At 35.0% G+C, this 14,799-nt stretch overlaps 3 protein-coding genes across 4 annotated transcripts; all 3 read left to right on the top strand.

Moving 5' to 3' along the window:
* Positions 1-1,161: 1,161 nt before the first annotated feature.
* LOC149398949 (nucleosome assembly protein 1;3-like) lies at positions 1,162-4,217 on the top strand. The gene is made up of 12 exons (XM_089611445.1): positions 1,162-1,381; positions 1,477-1,520; positions 1,609-1,704; positions 1,973-2,065; positions 2,166-2,247; positions 2,344-2,405; positions 2,501-2,685; positions 2,787-2,964; positions 3,052-3,095; positions 3,204-3,417; positions 3,553-3,570; positions 3,754-4,217. The coding sequence occupies exons 1-12, from the start codon at positions 1,336-1,338 to the stop codon at positions 3,817-3,819; spliced, it is 1,128 nt and encodes a 375-aa protein (XP_089467571.1). The 5' UTR covers positions 1,162-1,335; the 3' UTR covers positions 3,820-4,217.
* A 1,719-nt stretch (positions 4,218-5,936) lies between these two features.
* On the top strand, positions 5,937-7,768 carry LOC149398948 (uncharacterized). Its single transcript, XM_089613902.1, has 6 exons — positions 5,937-6,042; positions 6,136-6,197; positions 6,360-6,417; positions 6,751-6,903; positions 7,003-7,048; positions 7,313-7,768. The coding sequence occupies exons 2-6, from the start codon at positions 6,141-6,143 to the stop codon at positions 7,476-7,478; spliced, it is 480 nt and encodes a 159-aa protein (XP_089470028.1). The 5' UTR covers positions 5,937-6,042; positions 6,136-6,140; the 3' UTR covers positions 7,479-7,768.
* Positions 7,769-8,071: 303 nt separating this feature from the next.
* RECA2 (recA DNA recombination family protein) lies at positions 8,072-11,861 on the top strand. Of its 2 annotated transcripts, XM_089610255.1 has the most exons (8): positions 8,072-8,319; positions 8,533-8,587; positions 8,815-9,035; positions 9,542-9,629; positions 9,713-9,885; positions 9,975-10,121; positions 10,684-10,815; positions 10,918-11,861. In XM_089610255.1, exons 1-8 carry the CDS (start codon positions 8,263-8,265, stop codon positions 11,314-11,316), a joined length of 1,272 nt encoding a protein of 423 aa, XP_089466381.1. In that variant the 5' UTR covers positions 8,072-8,262; the 3' UTR covers positions 11,317-11,861. The 2 variants fall into 2 exon arrangements, with proteins under 2 accessions (XP_089466381.1, XP_089466382.1); XM_089610256.1 differs by lacking the exon at positions 8,072-8,319 and having other exon boundaries at positions 8,540-8,587; positions 8,907-9,035.
* The last annotated feature ends 2,938 nt before the right edge of the window (positions 11,862-14,799 follow it).

Genomic DNA, 14,799 nt, shown 5'->3' with positions numbered 1-14,799 from the left:
GATCTGGACTGTTAATATCAGTTGAAGAGCTTCATTGCATGTTCGTTGACTACTCATACTTAAATAACGAGTATTTTAGATATGTACATGCAAGAATTCAAATTTAAAACACTCCAAAGACTTGGAATGAAAGATAGCTGATTAATTGTTTTAAACTATACATACAATATATACAATTAAACTTGAATTCTTGAAAAGAAAACTACACTCCAAAAACACTTTTTTTATTCAAGTTTTCTGGTTGCCTAAAGCTTTAGTGCTATGCAATGGTATGTATAGTTATTTGAAAAGAAAAAACATATATCTTTATAAATGCTATTTTTTGTCGCTTTATATTATAATTTTTTTCAATGTATTTTTTTTAGGAAATTCAATATAAATATCATTATTATCGAGTTCGAGTAAGAATATAAGAAATTATAATGCCATTTACATTTGTATTAAGTACAAACCTTCTATGCTCAAAATCTCGATCCCAACAAGACTCCACCAATAAAAGATAGACTTAAAATTTAATGTCTACCTGTATTACATATAAAGTTTATCATTCTTAATAATGGTTTTTACATTCGTATCTTGTTTGATATAGAAAACAGTAACAAATTTTACACGTGTATAAATTCCGAATCTATGATGTTCAAAACAACGACCTTAAGAGGATCAACCATTAAGAAGTCAACATGAATCGAATGTCTAGGTTTTAGCCTTTTCTCAAAATAAAAATGATTCTTCTCAATAACGACTTTTACATTTGTGTCGAGATCGAGAGAGAAAAAATAACGGCTTCTGTATTTGCATTGAACCCAAATCAATCATCCGTAAAATACCGATCCTAAGAGTATTCCACCACTAAAAAAAAACACATCTAAATTAATATGAGGTTATTGAAAGCAAAAATAATAATATGAATAGTATGAGTCGAGGTCCTCTGAAACATTTGATTTAGACAACCAAAAACCAAGAAAATTCCCTCCAAAATGGGAATACAGCCTAGAAACAACGAAGCAAAGGTTTCCTTTAACTCGGCTAATAATTATTGGGCCTGGCCCAAAATATTAAAAGGAAATAAAGAAAAGGGTGAAAAACAGAAACCGAAAATGAAAATAAAAATTAAAAAATACAAAAAATAAGAAGAAGAGAGAAAGCTAACATTATAAAGAGCACACAGCTGTGTTATTAGGTTTAGGAAAGAGGAAAGAGAATTTAAAGGAGACCACGTTTTTGAAGCCCTCTTTTCTCTTCACCGCTCTTTCTCTTTCACTCTCGCTCTTCTAGGGTTTTAGGATTTCGCTTCGCTTTCTATCTCTACTCTCTCTATCTCCAACTTCTTCAGCTATGAGCAACAACAAGGAAGGATTCAATATGTCCGATCTCACCTCTGGTAATGACTCGCCGAGACCTTATCTTCATTTCTTCACTCGCGTCTATGGTTTCATAAGCTCGATTTTTTTTTTGTGTGTTCTTTTTGGTGCGTAGCTCTTAACGAAGATGATCGAGCCGGACTTGTCAACGCTCTCAAGGTTCGAGATTTTTTTTTTCGTTGAAATGATAATTGATTTGTTTCGTTTCTTTCGATGTTTTTTTTTTTTTATAAATCGTTATTTGCAGAATAAGATACAGAGCTTGGCTGGTGAGCACAAAGATATCTTGGAGAGTCTCTCTCCGGTCGTTAGAAAGCGAGTCGAGGTTCTCAGAGAAATCCAGGTATGAGTTCTTCCCTCTTTTTTAATGAAAAAATCTTAATGTAGTGATGTTTTGTTTTTTTTGTTTATTTGACTCTAAATTAGCTCTCCAAGTAGTTGATAAAGTAATTATGTTGTTATACTGTGTTTTTGTGCTTGAAAATCTGTAATGTTAACTGCAACATAACTTTTGTTACAGATTGATTATTCACTGAACATATATTCGAGTGGAATAGAGGGTTTACTCAGAAATTTATTCAATCTATTGATAATGTTCCTCTGATTGATAGGGCCAACACGACGAGTTGGAAGCCAAATTCTTCGAAGAGAGAGCAGCTCTTGAAGCTAAATATCAGAAAATGTATCAGCCTCTGTACGCCAAGGTATCCCCGACTTTTTTCCACTCGCTAAACCCTCAACGGTATTAATTTAAATTATTTTATTTTACGTGTACTCAAATTAAGCGGTAATGTTTGGTTGCAGAGATTCGATATCGTAAATGGGGTTACCGAGGTTGAAGGAATTGATGCAGCGCTCACCGAGGAAGCGGATAAAGAAGCCATTGGTAATGCTTCACACACCTCTGTAGGCTAACTGAGACGTGTTGTAGTAGTTAGTTTATTATGGATATCTAATCTGTAGTTTTGTTTGTGTAATGCAGCGAATGGCGTTCCTGAATTCTGGCTTAATGCCATGAAGAACAACGAAGTGCTCGCGGAAGAGGTACTAATTTGAAGTAGTTGTGTAATTTTACAGAGATTTTATGAGCCATTCGATTGGTCTATGTGTCTCATTTTTTTTTCTTCATGTGTAATCAGGTTACTGAGCGTGATGAAGGAGCTCTCAAGTATCTCAAGGACATCAAGTGGTACAGAATCGAAAACCCGAAAGGGTTCAAGCTTGAATTCTTCTTCGAGGAGAATCCTTTCTTCAAGAACAAAGTCTTGACGAAAACGTATCACATGATCGACGAAGACGAGCCCATTCTAGAGAAAGCTATCGGGTACCCTTGCTATCTTCTCACTATGCCTTTTAGTTGAGCACATTGTTACTCTTTTGTATGATTATGAATTAACTAATTTTTTGGACAATCGAATTTCACAGGACGGAGATCGAATGGCTTCCGGGTAAATGCTTAACACAGAAGATCCTCAAGAAGAAGCCTAAGAAGGGAGCGAAGAATGCTAAGCCGATCACCAAAACCGAGGACTGTGAAAGTTTCTTCAATTTCTTCAACCCTCCTCAAGTTCCCGATGAGGATGAAGACATCGATGAGGATACTGTATGTCTAAAATCAACCCGAAAAATTCATTTTTCATTAACTTATCATTTATTGATTTAATTATATGCTTCTTGTTGCTTGTCACAGGCTGAGGAACTTCAAAACAACATGGAACAAGATTACGATATTGGGTAAGATTTGCAGATTTATAATTGATTTGTCCAAAATAACACAAACTGCACTGCTTTACAAGTTAAATTACAACCCTATTTTCCTATATTTTTTGTTATTCCTTTTAGGTCGACCATTCGCGACAAGATTATCCCACACGCGGTGTCGTGGTTCACCGGCGAGGCTGCTCAGGGCGACGATTTTGCTGACTTGGAGGACGATGATGAAGAGGATGAAGATGATGATGAGGACGAGGAGGAAGATGATGACGAGGATGATGATGACGAGGACGACGATGACGAGGACGACGATGATGAAGAGGAGACAAAGACCAAGAAGAAGGTAAGCATGCTATAATACATCTCAGACAACTATGGTGTTTTTTTTTTTTTTAACCTTTTTTTACAATGATTTTGGAGATGATTGCTAATTCTTTTTTTTTCTTCTGCTTGTTTGTTTCTTCTTATCTTGTTGCAGCCTTCAGCTGGGCAAAAGGTAATTAAATGAAAATCTCTATTTTTTATTTACTATTAGGTCTTGTAGTGCAAACAGTCACGGAACTATTGTGTGAATAATGATAACATTAGATTTCTAATCAAAATAGTTCCCGAACTAAAGATTTTGACTTGAATAATTTTGGTTTAAAGAAATATTCACACGTGGGTGAAATAATTGCAGAAAGGAGGAAAAGCACAGGGAGCGGCGGAGTCAGGCGAGAGGCCACCGGAGTGCAAACAGCAGTAGAGTGGAATTTTGATTCCTTGTTTTGCAAGGAAGATGAAATTATGAGATTATTGTTGTCACTGTTAGTGGGTTTTGAGAGTGTCTTTCTTTCTACACATTTGATAAAGAGAAGAGGGTTCTCAAGTCAAACACAGTTTTGGGTGCTTCAACATCGTCAGAGACTCGTCGTCAATGGTCGCCACTTCCTTATATATACTTTATTTTTTATATTTCGTCTCTCATCTCATCTCATGTCATTTGGTTGGAGTCTTCTTTTTTTCTTTCTTTCTTTCTCTTGATTCTTTTTTCTTTATTACTTCTTGGGTGTAATGCGGGTCAAGTAGTCCTTGGTGCCTTTGTAGTGAATTTCTTGATATTTTATGGGAGTTTGAATATTTGAAGAAGCGATCTTTTGAGTATTTTTCATGGCTTTTCATCCCTTCACTTGCTCTCGTCGTGACATAGGCATTATATTTATGTAAAACGTAGTCTTTTGGAACTTGAAAATGTGTCTGACGCTTTCAAGTTTATTGATTATTACAAGTGAACAAGGTGTTATTTACTAACGTGGTTTGTTTTTTTGATATTTTTCCATTTAACCAGATGATTTCGTTCGTGGCTATTAGTAAAGTAATACGCTAATATATGTTTTGAGAAATAAGCAAATACGTGGGCACATGCCTCAACGGCAACAGTGACAAAACATACGTAGTAACACAGCCATTGGTTATTATTTAAAAATAGGATAAATTACATAAATGCCCCCTGAACTTTTGACCATTTAACAGCGTGGTCCCTACTTTTATTTTTCTTACAGCGTCGTCCTTGAACTTTGACAATCTTACAAACTTAGTCCTTCCGTCTATTTTTCTCAACAACTCATCCATTTTTTCCCATGTGATTGGCATGTGACTATTTAAACAGGGACAAAATTGTAAAATAACAAAAAATATTGATTTTATGATGATTTAATATTATTAAAATTTATTATTTATTATATAAAAAATAAATAAAAATAAAATAATTACGTAAAATATCAATTTTTAATAAAAATGAATTGTAAAAATGAATTATTATTTATTATTAATTTTCTATTATCGTGAAAAAAAAAGTATAATGGAAATGTATAAAAAAAAGTATTAAAAAAAGACAACAAACAAAATGAAAAATGAAATTTTTTAATTTTAAATATAAAATAATTAAATAAAAGATATATAGGTAATTTTAAATATTCAAGTTATTACACAAGTTAAAATAGACGGAATATACTCCCAAAATTTGACGGAAGGACTAAGTTTGTAAGATTGTCAAAGTTTAAGGGCGACGCTGTAAGAAAAATAAAAGTAGGGATCACGTTGTTAAATGGTCAAAAGTTCAGGGAGCATTTATGTAATTTATCCTAAAAAATATTACTCCGTTTTACCTGTCATAAGTTTTGCAAACGCACGTAATGGTTTTCTCAACGAATCATTGACCATTGTTTTCTTTTCTGTTTCTTTTTATAACGAATTAAAATAACAAGGAATCCATTCGTATATATAAATGGGGATTAGCGCCGACTCCAATGTAAGTTTGCATCACAATTTTTATTTATTATATATATATACTTTTATGTTACTAATTGACTATAAAAAAATATTATTTCCCATTATTATACTGGTTTTAATAATTTTGATTTATTTTATCTCTAATATGGCTACTATTAATTATACAAAAAATTGGCTACATAAGCTACCTAAACTATAGGAATTGTAAATTAACCAACTTTTAGTAAATACTTTGTAAATAGCCAACTTGCATACGTGATAGCCTATTAACTACCTTTTTTACATGTTTGGCTAGATTAAATAAGTATTTTATTAATCTGTTAATAAGTTAACTTGACTATTTACAAGAAATTAACGAAATGTGGGTTATATCTCAATTCACTATAACTGCGTGGCTATATAACTTAATAACCCTACACTTATACATACTTATACAGTATACTTACTTTTTCCGTCGAAATCCCAACTTTCTAACACACGCAAGTATTACCTGACTCACAGGCCAATGTAAGTTACGCCAAGCCCAAACTCGGATAGAGCCCAATCAGCGCTCTCTCTCTCTCTCTTCTCTCTCTCTCTCTCTCTCACACACACACACACACACATATACAAGCACTAAGTTCAGTGTCTCTTCTTATCCTATCAAAAAAAGAAAACCCAACACACAAGACTCAACCGAGCTCGACTTCCCTTCATCGTCTCTCTCTCTCTCTGCTAGGTTTCATTTCCACGGTTCTCAGTTCGATTTTGCATTTCTTCTCACCGAGCTTTCGTCTTATTTGGTTCGCAGAATCCATGGCGAGTGTTCTTCCCGACGCTTCTCTTCTCAAACGCGATTTCTTCGGAACCCAGGTCATTCCTGTTTCATCGTCGCTCTTGTTGTGCTCAATGAGTTATTATAAAAAAGAAAATGCGTTTTTTGGGGCTGAAAACATTTTATTCCCACCAAAACATTCGTAGAATAGAATCTCAATTTTTCCTATATTTAAATCTCAATTAAAATTTAATGTGTAGGTGCTTAGCAGAGGGGCTACGGGAGCTTCTCCTCAGCTATGTCAATTTACATCCAAAGGTACTCCAACTTGCTTCAATTCAATTATATATATATAATTTATTTGAATTTGATTGAATAAAGAAACTATTTGGCATTGTGTTTGGCATTTGAAAGGCAAGGAGACTGTAAAAATGTAGTGTTTAGAGAATGTTAATCACAGTCCCTAGAGTTTAAAAAGTCTCAAATAAACGCCTCGCATGTTAGCTCACCAAACATGATATTTCACACACGATTTTGCGAAAAAGAAAAGAATCATGAAAAATTGGAGTCGAAGCATGCATTGAACAGAAAAAAAAAAGTTAATTTCTGTGTCTTTAAAATTCGCATGATTGTCCGAGTCTTCTTCATCAGGGCTCCGAGCACCGGCGTCCATGGCGGCGAGGATTCGATTGGCTCGCTATGGTTGTAGGAACAAGCCGTTCTACAGGATTATGGCCACCGATAGTCGGTCTCGCAGAGACGGAAAATTCCTCGAGATCCTCGGATACTACAATCCCTTGGCAGGTTCGGAAATCTGATTTTATTTTTCTTTCTGCCTCTCGAGAGATTGATTGTTCTTCTTCTTCCTTGGCTGGCTCTTTTGTCTCTGAATTTTTGTTGCAGTCGAAGATAGTGGCCGACGAATGGGTATCAACTTCGAGAGAGTCAAGTAAGTATTTATTTTATTTTATTTTTCTTTTCTTTTCGGGTGGTTTGATTTTTCCGGTCGCGTATAATTTATAAATAATGTATATGTTTCTTACCAAAAAAAAAAAAAAGATCTCATTAGGTTTCTTGAATATATGCCACCGAAAAAGAATTACCTACAAAACCCTTTACATGTTAAATTTGAGATATTTCTCCGAAAATTGATGTTACCGAAAAGAATGGTTTTAAAGGTTAGAGATTGATACGGGCTTGGTTTCTGGTGCAGGTATTGGCTTTCTGTTGGGGCTAAGCCCTCGGATACTGTTCAGAGCCTTCTCGTTCGGGCCGGGGCTTTCGGGGACAAATCCTCTGAGGATTCAGCGGGCCCGGATAAGGAAAAAGGCCCGGAGAGCGGTGAATCCGCCGATGGGCCGTCGGAGACCAGTTCGTGAACTCTTGTCGGAGCAAATTCTGTGTTTGGCCCGCGAAAATGAAATCCCAAAAGAGCGAGCAGAGTTGTTTCTAACAGGGTAGCTTGGAGTGCAAGATATTAGTTTTCTTTTTGTATGTAATTTTTACCTTATGTCCTTTTACGTGACTGTTTTTATTATTTGGAATTATATATGTTTTCCGAATTTTTACTTGAGCTTTTAGGATTTGTATTCTTATTTGTCCTAAACTTCGTTTTTATTTTTGTATGAATCTTGTACCTTTGTATGAATGAAGTTCGAACTTAGAAGTAGCTTTGTACGTTATTACAGTAGTTTTTTTTTGCTTGATATTTTGATTTTAAGGCTTTCTAAGTGAGGAAAATTACTTTTAAATTTTAATGTGTTAGAATAATATACGAATAATTTATAAGTGAAAAATTATAGTATTAAAATAATAATGGAAATATTAGATAAATAGACATATTGGAGTTAATTCTTGGACACAGTGCTGGGCCAATCTCAGCCCAAACAGCCCATTTACCGACTCTCTCTCTCTCTCTCTCTCTCTCTCTCTCTCTCTTCGCGCTTTGTTCTTCAGACTTTTTTCTGTTCAAAGAAAGGTGGGAAAAACCCAAAACCCTAACACTCAAAACCGAGTTTGAGTTCTCTCTCTCTCTCTCTCTCTCTCTCTCTCTCTCTCTCTCTCTCTCTCTCTTCTGTTATTCGTTCCCATGGTCGCTTAGCTAAACCCTTGTTCTTCTCTCTTCCTCTTTCGAACTTTCCTCTCATTTACTTATCAATATCCATGGCGAGGATTCTTCGCGACGCTTCTCTTCTCAAACGTGCTTTAATTGGAACACAGGTGATTTAAGTCTTTCAATATGCATTTATAAAATACGTCGTTTTGTTGGATTCAATACCAAAGGCATTATATTCTAAGCACTCACTCTGTTTGGTTAGCCGAGATTTTTGGATTTTTATCCAATAAGAAAATTCATGTTCTTATATTTCTTTCTTCTTCTTTTCTTTCCTATATTGGTCTTTTTAAGTAAAAAGTTTGTTGCTTGACGTGAAGGTGGTCAGGGCAGAGATTCTGGGAACTTCTTCTTTGTGTCATTTTTCTTCAAAAGGTACTCTTTATATTTATTTTATAATAATGTTATACTATTGAGTGTTCATAGTAGTATTCACTTTATTATGTGGCATATTGAGGCTTATTTTCTTGAGAGTTGAGAGAGAAGAATAGAAAACGACAATGTATTCCTTTTATACACTGTTCTTATTTTGCAAATTGTTTGACTCGGTTTATTGATGTTGACCTGTCCTGTCAATGTTTTGGACTTTTTGGGTCAAATAGCAAGTAAAAAGCCGAAGCCGAATTCTTTAGTAGCGAACAAAGACGAGAAATTGTCGAAAAAAGAGATAGCTCTAAATCAAGCTCTGGAACAGATCAGATCCTCGTTTGGGAGCGGAGCCATAATGTGGCTTGGTCGGTCAGCCTCCATTAAAGACGTTCCGGTCATTTCAACTGGTTCTCTAATTCTCGATGTAGCACTCGGAGTCGGTGGTCTTCCTAAGGTAATATCGCTTCAGATTACCTCACAATCTTTGGTTCCTCAAAACCATAATTCTACGGAATCAACTAGATTTTCTTGAGATTCTTTTTTTGCCTTTTGTTTTTATTTTATTTTTTATATACATATGTTAACCGTATGTATAGATTTTTTTATCGCTTTAACAAGGAGTTTGGAATTTTATGCTGATAATAACAATTTAGTTTTTGCGTGCTTATGATTTGTGCCAAAACTTCATTACAAGTTACAACCATAAAACTATATACAAACTTGAGTAGTGTTGTTAGAAAAAGTTTTTGGATAAACATTCGATAAATACTAATATTTCTGAATTAATGGAAATACCTCCCACTATCTCTGTTTTTTTTAGTTCCTATCAAATTTGTTCAAGCGTTGTTACCTTTGTTCCGAATAATTTCATTAAACTCGTCCAACACACAACATGAATACGAAACTTATCTAAAAATTTGTCTTTACTTGTTGTTTTTGGTTATTGAAACTGTTTCACAGGGACGCGTTGTGGAGATATTTGGGCCCGAGGCTTCCGGGAAAACAACCCTTGCTCTCCACGTGATAGCGGAGGCACAAAAGCAAGGAGGTAAAAAAATAATTGCTTTTATTTCCCACGAGGAGTTTCTGTGTAGCTTATTGTTATTTTGTTTTGTGGTGGTACAATCAAAGGGTGTTGCGTATTCATCGATGCTGAGCATGCTTTGGATCCATCGCTGGCTCGGTCTATTGGCGTGAAGACCGAGAACGTGTTATTGTCTCAGCCGGATTGCGGCGAGCAAGCTCTGAGCCTCGTCGACACGCTCATCCGCAGCGGCTCTGTTGACGTCATCGTCGTCGACAGTGTATGACTTCCCACAAATCTCTCTCTCTCTCTCTCTCTCTCTCTCTCTCTCTTTCTCTCTCTCTCTCTCTCATCTGTGTCGGGTGACAGGTGGCCGCGCTTGTGCCGAAAGGGGAGCTCGAGGGAGAGATGGGCGACGCCCACGTGGCAATGCAGGCTCGGCTCATGAGCCAAGCGCTTCGCAAACTCAGCCACTCTTTGTCTCAATCCCAAACACTTCTCATCTTTATCAATCAGGTACTTTCGGAGAATGTTCTCATCTCTTCTTCAACTACCAATACTATTAGATTTATCAAGCTTCGGAATTTCAAAGGGTTCGCTAGATATGTAACATTATAAACATAATGAAATGGCTATATAGCCAACCTTTCGTTAATTGTAAGTAAATAGCCATGCCGTTTTTATTAACATGGCCAAATTTACATTATACACAAAGAGGTAAATATGGAATACTCGAGTTGTCCAAATGATGACACATCATCCAAATTGTTATTTACCTATGATTAACGAAAGGTTGGCTATATAACAATTCACAAACTTTTAGTGGCTTAGTTACTTAGAAATTTGTTTATTTTATTTTAAAATATTCGAATTTCTGTTTTGTTTGCAAAATTGACGTAAATTTTGATTGGTTCCCTTTGTTGAAATTTTGATTGGCTTTGAATTTTAAAGGTTTGAATGAGTTTGCACTATTTGGCTCTGTTTCCGAAGGAAAACTGTTTTTAACTATTTATATTTTTCAATAATAACCTTTGTTTCTGTATTTACGCTACCCAACAATTTCACGGCTTATATCCAGGTGAGATCAAACATTACGACTTTCGGATACGGAGGGCCAACTGAAGTGACATGCGGTGGAAATGCTTTGAAGTTCTATGCTTCGGTGCGATTGAATATTAAAAGAATCGGCTTTGTCAAGAAGGCTGAAGTGGTACCATTTCCATCATCCCCAAATGCTTTTACTATTTCGGATTTGCAAACTACTAAACACGTGAAATTAAAAAAAAAAAAAGAACTAAATGTTATTTTGCAGATTTTAGGTAGTGTAGTTCAGGTAAAGGTCGTGAAGAACAAGCTTGCTCCGCCGTTCAAAGTGGCTCAGTTCGAGCTCGAGTTCGGCCACGGAATAAGCCAGGAAGCAGAGCTCATAGACTTGGCTGTGAAATACAAGCTCGCGTCAAAGAACTCTGCGTTTTATAACTTGGACGACAAGGTATACCACGGAAAGGACGCGTTGAAGAAGTATCTGAAGGCAAACACTGGCGCGCGCGAAAATCTCGCATTGCAGATCAGGGAAAAGCTCCGTTCGGAAATCAAAGACGAGTCCGCAGATGAAGCCTCGCCGCTGGAAATCGCTGCTCTGGCGGAACCGGCCACAGAAAGCTCCGACGCGTCAGATGAATCATGCTCCGACGCTTCAGCCGAATCGTGAGCTTGTTTTTCGGAACTTTAATTTGAAGACTTTCTCTCGGGGCGTTGTTATTTACACTTTTGCCACAGTGCCCAGAAGGTAAGTCTGGCAAAATTGCATATATTTACCGAAGAGTTATTAGCCGGTCTTAGTGACGGGGTTTCTCATCTGGGTTGTTGTAAATTTTTGGAAAAAAGGTTTAAATCCGTCTGAGTTTGGATCGGAACAGTTGGTCTTAGTTTAGTTCATAGTCCTTAACGAGATTTGCTCCTCCGGTCTCTTGTCGATTTTTTTTTTGGAAAAGAAAGAAAAAGGGTACTCAAGCCTTGCGGTTAAGAAAAAGAAAAAAGATAAAAGATCAGTTGTATCTAAATTGGTTAATCATGTACTGAATCAAAGTTTTGGGGGGTACAATAAATGAGCTTTTCTTTATAGAATTTGGTAGTTCATTGAACTGAAAGATTCCTTGGAAGGGGTTTTTGCTTATATTCTAAGTTAAAGCTATAACATCAAATTCTTTAGCTTTCCTTGATTGTAATTTGAATTCTTGATTCATACCAAAAAAAAAAAAAGTTTTTATATTATTTATTTTACAAACCTCTGCAGTCTTTTTTTTTTTTTTTTTTTTTTTTTTTTTTTTTTTTTTTTGTGAGGTCCACTGAGACTTTTCAAGTATATGAGTGAATGCATATCTGAAAGATATTATGACAAGCCAACTAAGATGTGGATTTGAGAAAATAGAACCGAACGCTCATAAATGGTGATTAATGGTTTTGAAAAAAAAAAATGATATGTTCTTGAAAATGATATATGAATGGTGTTACATTACAGTATATGCATATTAGATAATACGAGGTTTTCATTGTCCTGATGTTTTTTTTTTTTTTTAAGAACAATGTCCTGATGTTTTGTTTTTATCATTTTTTTCTTTTTATTTTCCTAACAAGCCTTAAAAGTCATCAACGTGAAATCGACTCAGTCTAAAAATAAAAACAAACGAACAAGCGTGTACTACTGTCTGCATCGTGTTTTTTATTCTCATTTTGCCCCACCTTTTATTTAATTCGCTTTGAGCTTTTTGAAAGGATTACTCTTTTTGTTTAGGAAAAACATAAACGTCCATTTTGCAGAAACATTCCAATTTTACCAGTATATACGGCGTAGTAAAATATTGATTAGAGAGGACAAATCAGCCAAAATTAAAAACGTAAATTTATCACTAGAATAATTTTATGGAAATAAAAGTGGTCGGTGAAATGATAAATGATATTGGTTTATTTTTATTTTTCTTCAGCTCTGTATGTACTATGTACTATAGAGTCGGACTATTCACTGTGACTTGAATGTCTTTTTTTATTTTATTTTTTGCTTGGATGTGAATTGAATGTCTTATCAGCTCTAAATTTTCCTTTGTCTCTCACTCATGCACACCAATAAATGAACTACATTTGTCCACCTGTTCACACTTCACATTATAAAAGAAGGAAGAATAATAATATGGTCTTAATGACCATATTTACAATTTGACATTACTAAACAATCAACATTTTGTAAATCGAACATTTTTATATATTTATAGACGTAAATTTTAGGTAAATTCATTTATTAGACCACGTAATCCTTATGACTATTTACTTAAGATTTACGAAACGTTGGTTATATAGGAATTTCAAACGTTTTAGTTAACTAATTACCTAATTTTTTTTTTATAATAATAAGGTAGATAGAAGAAGTTTAGTATAAGATAAATTACAAGATCCTACCATGAACTCTAGATCGATTAACAAGGTGCACCATCAATTTCAAAATTTTCCACATAAAGTACTCTCAAATATCGTTTTGCTTGATTTTGCTCTTTCAATTTTCAATCAATTACACACGTTTTAGTCACGTGAGACCTTAGTTGGTGTTATAATGATATTTTCAATATATTAAATAAATTCTACACTTATTTTGTTTATTAATTATCTTAAAATTTGAATAAATAGTAATTTAATTTGTAAACATATATACATGCTCATAATTTAACAATACCCACAAAAACCTAAAATGCGAGTTCCAGGATTTTTCCAAAAATGGTCAAAGTTGTGTGCATTCCTCCAGGAAGATTGAATCGAAGCAGTCCTAGTGTTCGAACCAATTATCCGGCCAAAAAAAAAAAAAGAACAAATCCAAGTCTCCCAAGAAGAAGTCTGAATCTCCGGCTCAGAAATCGACGAAGAAATGTGATTCCAAAAGTAGCGCATCGATTTTATTTCATATTAATTGAAATCAATTACTACGTATCTAATCAATTTTAAGTCTCAAATTGCAATGCAGTCTGAGACTCAACAGGGTTGCAAGAAGACATAATATATTACAACTAAGGAATTTATTTTAATTCTTATGTTTTTGGACCACATGTTTTGGTTATGATATATTGTAATATGTTGTTTATGCTGTGGTCTGAGACTCAAATACATTTATCAAGTATTGCACATACCAAATAACATTTGCAAGTCAACAAAATGTTGTCACAACTCAAACATATAGATTGTCACAATAACATTAGGATCCATAACATTACATACAGAATTACCGGATTGGTTACACTGAGGATCACTTTGGGGCTATTTGAACAAGATCACAAAAAAAACTAAAATGACAATTACACATAGATACGTCTTGATTTTTTGGGCTTCAGCTCTTATCTTCTCGCTCACTTCCTTCGTCTCACCTGCGACTTCGTACAAAAGGTCTTCTTCGCAAATTTATCAGTCATTCCCTCTTCCATTTTATTTATTTTCTTCAACAAATCGGAAATGATTTGGACATATCTTTTACAATTTGTGGATCAATCCACTCTAACATTCCACAACCGTTTTTCCCATTCTTCTGTGAATAAACACCATTATCAGCGTCAATTAATCCAGAGATACGAAGACGATGGGTGAGGAGTACGTCGAACCAGAAAAAAAAAAAAAAAAACAAAGTACCTTATATCTTGAACAACCATAAAACCTCCGCCATTGGTTGTCACACGTCCATGAAATGCGCTCGACACAAAACTCACCGCAATAGCAGTGAGGACTCCAATGATTCTTGACAGAATCCGCTTTATTGACGCTTTCTATAAATCCACTCTTGGAAAAAGAGCCCATTGAGAACGAGTAAATAAACTGAGATATCAGGTTCGATTTGGGTTGGAAAGATCGAATCGTAAGAAATTTTAGGTTTATAAGGTTAGGGATTTTGGGTTAAGGATTTGAGGTTTTTATGAACGGGCCCGGGATTGCTATGTGGGATTTGTTTATACGCTTTTATTATGATTAACAAAAGGTATTCTTATAATTTCAATAAACTGAAGTTTCACGTGACTAAAGCGTGCGCAATTGATGGATGGTAATTGATACTTCTGATGGAAGGAGCAAAAGTCAAGCAAAACGATGCTTCAAAGTAATTTATGTGGATAATTGAAGTTGATGGTGTATCTTGTTGATCGATTTAGATTTGGAGGAGGTTCTT

The sequence above is a fragment of the Urtica dioica genome, chromosome 4, assembly GCF_054948205.1.
Source record: "Urtica dioica subsp. dioica isolate 48M chromosome 4, U.dioica_male_clone48M_v1_H2, whole genome shotgun sequence".
Classification (NCBI taxonomy): Eukaryota; Viridiplantae; Streptophyta; class Magnoliopsida; order Rosales; family Urticaceae; genus Urtica; species Urtica dioica.
This window is presented reverse-complemented; position numbering and strand designations above follow the sequence as displayed.

Coding starts and splice junctions, on each gene's coding strand:
- RECA2 (XM_089610255.1), top strand. CDS start 8,263: ATGGCGAGGATTCTTCGCGACGCTTCTCTTCTCAAACGTGCTTTAATT. Junction 9,036..9,541: donor GAGTCGGTGGTCTTCCTAAG/GTAATATCGCTT, acceptor ACTGTTTCACAG/GGACGCGTTGTGGAGATATT. Junction 10,122..10,683: donor TTCTCATCTTTATCAATCAG/GTACTTTCGGAG, acceptor GCTTATATCCAG/GTGAGATCAAACATTACGAC.
- LOC149398948 (XM_089613902.1), top strand. CDS start 6,141: ATGGCGAGTGTTCTTCCCGACGCTTCTCTTCTCAAACGCGATTTCTTC. Junction 6,904..7,002: donor ATACTACAATCCCTTGGCAG/GTTCGGAAATCT, acceptor TTTTTGTTGCAG/TCGAAGATAGTGGCCGACGA. Junction 7,049..7,312: donor ATCAACTTCGAGAGAGTCAA/GTAAGTATTTAT, acceptor TTTCTGGTGCAG/GTATTGGCTTTCTGTTGGGG.
- LOC149398949 (XM_089611445.1), top strand. CDS start 1,336: ATGAGCAACAACAAGGAAGGATTCAATATGTCCGATCTCACCTCTG. Junction 1,521..1,608: donor GACTTGTCAACGCTCTCAAG/GTTCGAGATTTT, acceptor CGTTATTTGCAG/AATAAGATACAGAGCTTGGC. Junction 2,248..2,343: donor AGCGGATAAAGAAGCCATTG/GTAATGCTTCAC, acceptor TGTGTAATGCAG/CGAATGGCGTTCCTGAATTC.